Source organism: Berghia stephanieae, chromosome 2 (assembly GCF_034508935.2).
Source record: "Berghia stephanieae isolate SIO BIC M18660-M18661 chromosome 2, UCSD_Bste_1.3, whole genome shotgun sequence".
Taxonomy (NCBI): Eukaryota; Metazoa; Mollusca; class Gastropoda; order Nudibranchia; family Aeolidiidae; genus Berghia; species Berghia stephanieae.
The window spans coordinates 128,882,113-128,892,112 of NC_088361.1; the positions used below are offsets into that span (position 1 = coordinate 128,882,113).

The 10,000-nt window shown below is 35.0% G+C and overlaps 1 protein-coding gene across 6 annotated transcripts in view; it reads right to left on the minus strand.

Moving 5' to 3' along the window:
• LOC144966605 (ATP-citrate synthase-like) overlaps positions 1-10,000 on the minus strand; it is a 70,261-nt gene that overhangs the window by 24,343 nt on the left and 35,918 nt on the right. For all 6 annotated transcript variants that reach the window (XM_078903312.1, XM_078903313.1, XM_078903317.1 and 3 more), the window contains 7 exons: positions 9,353-9,432; positions 8,047-8,177; positions 7,278-7,396; positions 6,217-6,353; positions 5,091-5,152; positions 4,393-4,510; positions 3,208-3,359 (listed from right to left, as the gene is read on the minus strand). In XM_078903312.1, the coding sequence (XP_078759438.1) occupies positions 3,208-3,359; positions 4,393-4,510; positions 5,091-5,152; positions 6,217-6,353; positions 7,278-7,396; positions 8,047-8,177; positions 9,353-9,432 (799 nt within the window). The remainder of the gene's footprint in view (positions 1-3,207; positions 3,360-4,392; positions 4,511-5,090; positions 5,153-6,216; positions 6,354-7,277; positions 7,397-8,046; positions 8,178-9,352; positions 9,433-10,000) is intronic.

Below are 10,000 nucleotides of genomic sequence, written 5' to 3' on the forward strand. Positions count from 1 at the left end.
TATTTTGACAAAATTGAACATAACAGTAAATATAAAAAAAGAAAAACATTTACAGCAAAGAACTTTTCAGGTATAATTCCTCCAAAGTCAACGATAAAAATATCCAATAATAAAACTACAATATGTTATGCCTTTCCAGATGATGAAAGGGATGATGATAATGGTGAAGATGATATTTTGAAATTCGCCTAATCTAATATAATGACAAACATAAAGCAAAAACTGAAATGCAAAGAAAGATTGAAAAATTATTAATTTTACAATGGCTCTAGACAGATCATTGTCTGTGTTTATATGTTGCCAATTTGATTACGATTGGATTCTTTAAAGATGTAGGGCTAATTGTGCTGAAGCACCTGTCAAGCTATTACATGCATATTATAGATCCAAATAACATCAAACTCCATATCAAACTTCAGAAGCATTCCAAACACAAGGAAATATAATGTCTTCATCAGAAAAAAAGAAAAGAAAAGAAAAGTTTCGACAAATCTAAAAAACAAACAGAAGAGACTGTTTAATTCTGTACATATATCAAGCTCTAATATATTATCACATTTTTGTCCCTTTCTTAACACCATTATAGATCACCTGTAAAACATTTTAACATCATCAATCAACATCATATAAACCGTCTGACTCAGTTCGCAATATTGCAGATGAAAAGAAAAGTAAATAAATTTTATACACAGACTCACAGCACAGCAAATTAAAAGCAAATGTGTTATGATCGTGAGGGAAAGAACAGAGAAGGAGGCATTCCAAGACAGTGACAACTACAACACAGAGTAAAGGATGTGTATGATGTTACCTTGGAGCCCTGAAAGGATTTGATTTGAATAAAATGTATAAATATATACAATCTGTCCCCGTGGAATTATGCCATTTTTTGGGCAAAATTATGCCAATATTATGCCAAAAAAAAAGGTAAATTATGCCATGAATTATGCCAAAAATCCGACATTTATGCATGTTCTTGCGTGCTTTTGTAACCCCCAAAACCTAATGGTAGTTGTAGTAGTAGTAGTAGTAGAAGTAGTAGTAGTAGTAGTAGTAGTAGTAGTAGTAGTAGTAGTAGTAGTAGTGGTGTGTGTAGTAGTTGTAGCAGTAGTAATAGTAGTTGTTGTGGTAATATAGTAGTAGTAGTAGTAGTAGGAGTAGTAGTTGTAGTTATTGGTGTAGTGGGAATAGTAGTAGTAGTAGGAGGAGGAGGAGGAGTAGTAGTAGTTGTAGTGGGAATTATTTAGCTTTTTGCTGACGGATGCGTAGTTGGATGCGGAAGGCCAAAGGATGCGGCCGCATTTTCCTGGAGGGACAGTACAATAGTTTATGATGCATTTACACCATATTTCTCTGTACTTTGCAATGTCCCAGCAGGCTACATTGAACAGAATTTCCATTTCAAACAGAGAAAGTCACCCATGTATTAACTCCTATCCGATTCATTTGAGGCAATATGAGCAAAGTATTTCACCTGAAGACCGAGTTGGGTTTCTGCCCATTGCCACCCCTTCAGTCACTGACCATGCTTATTATTCTTTGATTTTGTCAAGAGAAGAGAAATAAGAATAACTGTACCTTAGGCATATTTCATAGCAATAAAATTTAAAATTAATAAGATCACAGACAAAATAGATTTCATCCATTTAAAAAAAGAGCCGGTGACGAAAGGTTCTTACATGTCAAAGGTGTTATTTGGGACAAAGTACATTCAACTCAACAGATTTGTCATAATATTTCAAATCATAAAAAATGATGGTATTCTCCTGATGAGCAACCTTAAAAAGTCACAAGCAATGTCAAACTCCTAAACTTGGCCTAAAAACCGGTCATGACATATGGCTTGACAACAGACGTGCCATTAGCATTTCACTTTCGTCCAGTATCACCTTTGTCTTCATTTTCTTTGTTCATCATCATCATCTCCTAGTCGACCCATTCGAATATTTTTCCTCCATTTATCACGTCATACTTTCAGCCTCTACTGATCAATTATCCAAAAGAAAAGCAAATCAAAGCCACTCATTGTGCCAATGTTCACACAGTTTCACCTAAATATTTTTGTCTTTTCTTTACTTCTTATAAGAAGGTTAAAAAAAGCCTCAAACTTAAAAATATGCCAGTACATCTCAATCATTCAATTCCTTGTATATAAAAAAAAAAAAACAATAAATGTATTTCTCAACGCAAAAGTTGAAAGCAATCAATATCTCTCTTTAAAATTACTTTCATAACCTCATTCAATTGTCATCATATATAATAATAAAAGGACAGTAAATGGAAACATATGGAGAATATTGCCTAGAGAAGAGTCAAATGTTGAAGTATCATTGATGGAATATGCTCTGACTGGTCTTAAGACCTAGCCAAGTTGAGACAATAGATAAACAAGTTGAAAATAGATCCCAACCCATAAAACAAGAATAATAATACTCAGAACTCTAATGTCACATTATAGGTGCATATGGAAATGCCTCAGCAAACTAATAACGTGAAAAAGCTGTAATATCCTGATTGTAGTACAAATGTAAAAGAGTGTGTGTGAGAGGAGAGAAGGTGTGGGGAGAGGGGGTTGAGTCAGGGTGTCATATATTGAGAAGAAAATTGAGTCTTTTGCAGTTCATGAAAAATACTCATATCACAAACAACTTCAAAATGACTCTGTTGTCGAACAAAACATGTTAATTTATCCTTCATCTGCGTATAGTTCTCATATTGTTGTATTTGTCTCTCACCAATTGTAATTCCAGGAAGACACTGATATTTTTAAATATCCAAATACCTCAGAGTTTTAACTATGTTATACGAATTTACATTTTATTGCATTATGCTTCCAAAAAATTGTCAAAAGCTACACAATTAAAAGGACCAAATATCAAAATGACAGGGTGAAATTTTGAAGAAACAACAATTATCCGTTATTGAAGAAGGAGACTACAGTACAATATCACCTACATCCTTGATATGAAATACAGTGGAATCTGTATAAATTCAACACTCTTAAGGTCAACTTCTGCTTAAAGTTAACATCTCTTGTTGGGCCCAAATTTTTTGTTCTTTACCTAAGTATTTTCATTGATAATGGATAAAGACAACATTGCTTAATGTCAACAATCTTTCTAGTTCAGCAGTGTTGGCTTTATCAGGATTCCACTTTATTGTGTAGGTATGGATAAACTGAATGAAGAATTAAATGACAAGACATACCTGGTTGTCGGATGCAGGCAATAGGAAGTTGGCTGTTGTGGGAAGGGCTTTAGGGGTTGTTGGGATGTCCCGTTTCCCAAGGGCCATGCTGACTATAGCCGTCATATGCGTCTCGGGTCCAAATACATGGATAGGAAGACCTAGCCGGTTACCTGGGAGTGATTGTGTTGGGGATGGGATGTATTGAAAAAATTATCATTGATGTTTTAAAACAATTTGGTTAGTCACATATCATGAAATAATTTTTTTTTTCAAATTATTATTCATTGACAGGTTTTTTTTTCAAATTATTATTTATTGACAGAGTCAATTCAACATTCTCACTGGGAAGAAATTATCAAATTGCTTTATAAATTCTTTTATAGTTTTCTGTTCATTTATTATTCTTGGTCTCATGAACGGACAATTACACAAATTTATTTGATTTTCATTCATGCTGATCTATAGTTATAACTCATTTGTTATATGTAATAAAATACGATACAACATTACTACTTTTTAGTTTCCACATACCTATTGTAACATTTTGTGTTATGAATAAATTCTCATGAAATTTTCAGTAATAAAACCTAACATCCTACTCGACTCCAACCAAAATCTCACAAAATGTACAGCAGTTGCCACAGTCAAAGGTGAACATTAAGATACAGGGATGAATCTCATATATCTTGATAACATGGTCTGCTATTACCCGGGTCTTGATGTGTAAAATAAATTACAAACTTGTTGTTTAACCCAATTAAAAAGGGGCGCCACAAAACCTCATTGGAAGAGCACTTACCTTTTAAGCACAGGGACCTGTATAAATACAAATTTCTGTCACCTCCCTCCCCTCCCCCGCCCCCACCCTGTTCACTTAGCAGTAATTGAGTGACTTGGTCTGTTAGATTTGGTTAAAAGTGCTAGACTTTCTTAGGTTAGCAAGCAATTGTTACTGTCTGAAAGACTACACTAAAATTTTTAAAAGCCAAAAACATTATAACCCTACTCAAGATAGTTATGATACTAAAGTTGTGAGAATGCAATAAAAAAAATCTACAACCATGACTTTATATTCCAACTCCATAACAATCACTTTCTGGATGTTATCTATGTTATCTGTCTTGCCCAATGAATAATGCAATTGATCATTTTAAATGGTGTATAATAATAACAACGCACAGAAATATGGCCATCTTGACTCACCGACTTCCCTCATGACCCTCAAGCCTTCTTGGTAGTTAGGGCCAGCACGACGAACATAGATAGTGACATTGCCATCGGACAGTTTCATCTGGTACTCTTCCAGTGCTCTGACAATACCCTAAGAAGAATGTGAACACGATGGCAAATAAAACCTTGAGCTTTTTACATAATGCAATATTCACATAAACATGCTGAAAGCGCTTTACAAGGGGTCCCTAGCGAACAGCAACACTTAACATGTAGGATGAGACATGACGCGTGTTAGGCAATGTTATAATTTTTCCGACAGAGACAAAGCTGTTAACAGCCAGGTACTCAGTTTACATCTGAGTACGATGGGAGAATGTGAGTTAAGAGCCTTTTCCAAGAACTCAACTACGCACTGCTCAGATAGGGACTCAAACCCAGGACCATCCGATTCAAAGGCGAGTGTCATACCACAAGACCATATAATGGCTACAATCAATGATCAATTATATTTGTGATGATTGTCTTTTTTATAGACAAATTGTTGTTAATTTATTTTCCATATTCAACAATTAAAAACACAAATCGAAGAAGTAAGGTGTATATATTAAGGATAACATGAAAAGCTATGAGAAATTAATTTTATCTTTGTATTTGATTAGAAATGGAATATCATCGACAACCACATGTCCAGAGGTTGGTCATTTTACAGGTGACTTAGTCATACAAACCTTAAATGTTGCTGCCACATTTGTGAAATTGGCAATGCCGCCACCAACTATCAAGATTTTGCCTGGAAATTTTAAAAAAAGGATGCATTAAGCAAATTATAAAAAACAAAAAACTTCCGAGTTTTTATACAGCACAATATCCACTAAACATGCTCAAAGCATTTTACAAAGGGTCCCTGACCAACAGCAATATGTAACATGTAGAACGAGACATGATGCCTGTTGGGCGATATTATTTCCAACAGAGACAATGCTGTTAAGACCCAGGTACTCATTTTACACCTGAGTACAGTGAGAGAATGTGAGTAAAGAGCTTTTTCCAAGGACTCAACTATGTGCTGAGCAAGGCTCGAACCCAGGGCCTTCCGATCCGAAAACGAGTGTGATACCACAAGACAACAAATACTTATTGTACATTATTTAAACAGGTGCTCGAGTAGGAAATCAATGAAAGATATTTACTTAAAGATTTCAATAATAAAAAATTAAAAACACAAAAAACCATTTGAAATTCAGAAAACGTCGAAAGAAGAAATGCCTTTTGAGTAAAAGATGAACATAATAACTACAATAGAGGCAAAAATATAGCAAGGAATGTTTCGAGTACAAACGCTGTACAACAAACAATGAATCAATAATGTATTGGTTGATTATATACACAGCATTGTTGTATGGAGAATGGAGCTAGCGATCAATACTTATAGTTACTTATATCTTACCTTGTAGCAATATTTTTCTTTAAAAACTTGCAGATTTAAATAGTGCAATATCCAGTAAAAGTGATCAGAATGCTTTATATATATTATAGGGGTCCCTAGCCAACAGCAACACTCAATGAGACAGACATATGTAAGGCGGTAATACATTTTTTTACTCGACAAAGACGACACTGCTAATAGCCAGGTATTCATTTTCCATCAAAATGTGGTGACAGAATATGAGTAAAAAGCCTTTTCCAAGGACCATGCCACTCAAGAGGACTACTGGTCCAAAGATGAGTGTGAAACCACATATATGACAACAAAACCGCAGCTCTAACAATTTGTAATCGTAAAGAAGCATAAATTTCTGGTAAATTTCTTAGAAGAAGAGGATAGGAAAGACTGTAATACAGTAGTAACTTTACCATTCGGGTGTTTCTCTTCCGTCATGAGAGACAGGATAGTTTTGGCATATTCATACGTCTGCTGCTCACTGGGAGCACCGGAATATTCTCCATAATTTGCCAATTCTGAGGCCCCACCGAGATCACAGATGGTGTCCCTGGAATCAATCATGGGAAAAATGCAGAGTAAAATACAGATAAAATGAATCACACCATATACCAGACAGGAAAAACCCCAATAATAACATTCCAAATATTGTAAATAACTGGGAAAAATATTAAGGATCATAAGGAGATATGACATTAATAAAGATATTTAATCAAAAATTAAATGATCTGGTAGAAGAACAAGACATAGTGTATTTTGGAAATGAAGTAATGAATAATGATTTTGAGCAGAAAATGATTATTGGTGTGAAAATGATAAGATTGCCATTCTTTGCAATCTACTAAAAAATACTTGATATTTTATATAGTGCAATACCCATTAGACATGCACAAAGTGCTTTAAAAGGGATCCCTGGCCAATAGCAACACGTGGGGCGTGACATGTTAGTAGGCGATATAAACAATTTTTTCTGACAGAGACAATGCTGTTAACGACCAGTGAGAGAATGTGAGTAAAGAGCCTTTTCCAAGGACTCAACTACGCACCGAGTGAGGCTCAAACTCAGGACCTTCCGATCCGAAAGGGAGTGTCATACCACCAGACCACATAGCGACAGAAGATGATGTCTTTTGTTTTGTCTGGACTGAGCCCAACGTGGGGCCATGGTGAAAAAAAAATGAACAAAAGTAATCCTGAGCAAGTTGGACTTTAAAAAAAAGCAATTAACCAAAAGCATTCCTTGTGAGTTTAACATTTCAAAGAAAACTAGAAATTTGCTTAAAAATCAAATCATAACTTTTACAAGAACACTTTTTCCAATTTTTATAAACACTCTAAAGACGTAGGATTTTCATTGTGAAAATTTGTTTTGACAGTCATTCAGCAGGTCTGACACTGATTCCAATGACAAAATGTAAATGTCCAACTGTTACAGTCCAAAATCTGTTGAGATATTATATCTATTTCAACTTACGCATAGATGACAGAGGCTCCTCCTCCAGCTACCATGGTCCAAATCCGGCCTTTTTTGTTGAGGATAGTCAACTTAAGACTTGCCCCACTCTTAGCATCAAGGTCTGCAATGTATGCTTCCTGGAAAGATACACACACACATATACACACATGAAAATAAGCACATTATTACTTTCCTGAATAGGATTGGCTTGTATACACCCCCCCCCCCCCCCCCCCCCCCCCCCCCCCCCCCCCCCAAAAAAAAAAATAAAACACAAAAAAACAAAAAAAAACCCAACAAAAACACACTTAATGCGAAATAATATTGCCTAAACTTAAGTAGGATCTATTTTCTCTTTGACTTTGTAATAAGCAATTTCAGCGGCATTATTACTGTACTGGGCATTAAACTAAAAAGGAAGGAATAAATGAATAGATATATATTTATCGAAAATCACTTCCTGATAAAAAATTGGGTCAAAAAGCACTCGTTTCTCAATAAGCTCCAGTAAAAGAAATAGAGAAAGAAATCTACAATGGAAAATACTTGAGCAGGAAAGGAGGGGGTAGATTGGTAATTGCTGCATTTAGATTTTCATGGTATGGCTGAAATACTCATGTAGACCGAAATACTTACACAAAACCTCATTTACTGACTTAATTTTTCCTTTTGCTTTCAAAGTTATATCCCATTGCACATTAAGACTCATTGATTTAATGCAATTTAGATACGATTTCTACAAAGCACGAAACCCTAAATACATGAAGAAATGTCAATGAACAATTACCTCTGGCAGAGCATCTCTTCCAAAAGGAGGAGGGAACTCCAGCTCTCCCCATTTACTTTTACAAAGGAACTCTGCACACTGGTCAAGTTTGGCAGCAAGGTCAAGGACAAATATCTTGTTGCCAACCACAACTGGAAAAAAACAGAAGTGAAGAGTAGGGTTAGGGATGGAGTGAAGAATACATTGATACATAAATCATGATCCATTAATAATTTGTAATAAATCACATTTGATAGATAAACCATGAACAGTGACAAACCTTATGAAATATTAAATCTTTCTATTACTAAATGCCGATTCATATTCGTCTTGGAACAAAAGTCAAGCAATATGAGGTACTGTCAATAGCAAAATAGGTGACAATCTATAATCTGTAACCCGGGTATTATGTCCTTAGGTATGTAATTTTACACATACTATCCTCATGGACTTATGAGTAATTGGCTACAGGAACGGCGGATGTTGCAAGAGTGTTAATACAAAAAGGATGCCTAATTGGTAACATGTACTGTATGAAATGGAAATATAACATTTCTACATAAATCAACAAATTAAGATGGCCCCAGCTTATCAAAAAATCTTCACCCAGAGACTTCTCTGATGATGAAAAAGACAAAAAAACAAAAAGCAGTTTGTCATTGTATGGCAGGGTAGCGTAATTAATCATTACTTTCCATTTTCATCCGACAAACCCTGGATTCATAGGGCAATGTTTAAAATCTGTCTTTGTAACTTTTATCTCTACCAACTGTATCTCCGAAACAAATAATGATAAGAATAATCTATTTATATATTTCTAATTCCATCCAAAAAAAAAAAAAATCAATAAATTAAACATTTTTACCCCCCCCCCCCCCCCAAAAAAAAAAAAAAAAAACAACCCACAACAATAACAAAAATAAACACACATTTTTTTAAAAAGAGAAAAAAGGGGCACCATGGCTAGGCAGCATACTCTATATCTCATAACAAAAGGGTGTGAGGTTTGTGTCCTATCTCTGTGGCCTTGAACCAGTCACCGCATTCGTGGCATGATGTTCTTACAGCTGGGTAGCTACCACTACGATAATTACCCTCCATTGAACTGGATAAACCAAAATGTTAAAAAAAAAAACCCAAAAAACCCCCAAAACAACAAGAATGTTAATACAAACAAAAAAACAAAACAAAAAACAAAAAACAAACAAACCATCAACCTAGAGGGCACTGCACTGAAGGCGACCCAGAATAGTGCTTATCAATCTAAGATAAGTACCTTCCACGGGATGAATAAAGCATACCAAAAAATCCACAAAATCTTTCATACCTAAAGGATTGATCTCCAAGTATGTGAAGTGTAATTCTTGATAGACGGAATAAAGCCTGGTGATGAAATCAACCAAGGGTCTGGGGGATATAAAGTATAGTAATATAAAATAGGGTATTCGACAGCCTTAAATTTCTACTACTACTACTACTACAACAACAACAACGAACCACTACTACTACTACTACACACCACTACACTTACACTACTACTACTACTCTACTACTACTACTACACTACTACTACTAACTACTCCTACTACTCTACTACTATACTACTACTACTATACTACATACTATCTACTACTACTACTACACTACTTAATCTACTACTACTACTACTACTACACTACTACTAACTACTACTACAACTACTACTACTACTACACTACTACTACACTACTACACTACTACTACTACTACTACTACTACTACTACTACTACTACTACTACTACTACTCTACTACTACTACTACTACTACTACTACTACTACTACTACTACTACTACTACTACTACTACTACTACTACTACTACTACTACTACTACTACTACTACTACTACTACTACTACTACTACTACTACTACTACTACTACTACTTACTACTATACTACTACTACTACTACTACTACTACCTACCTACCTACCT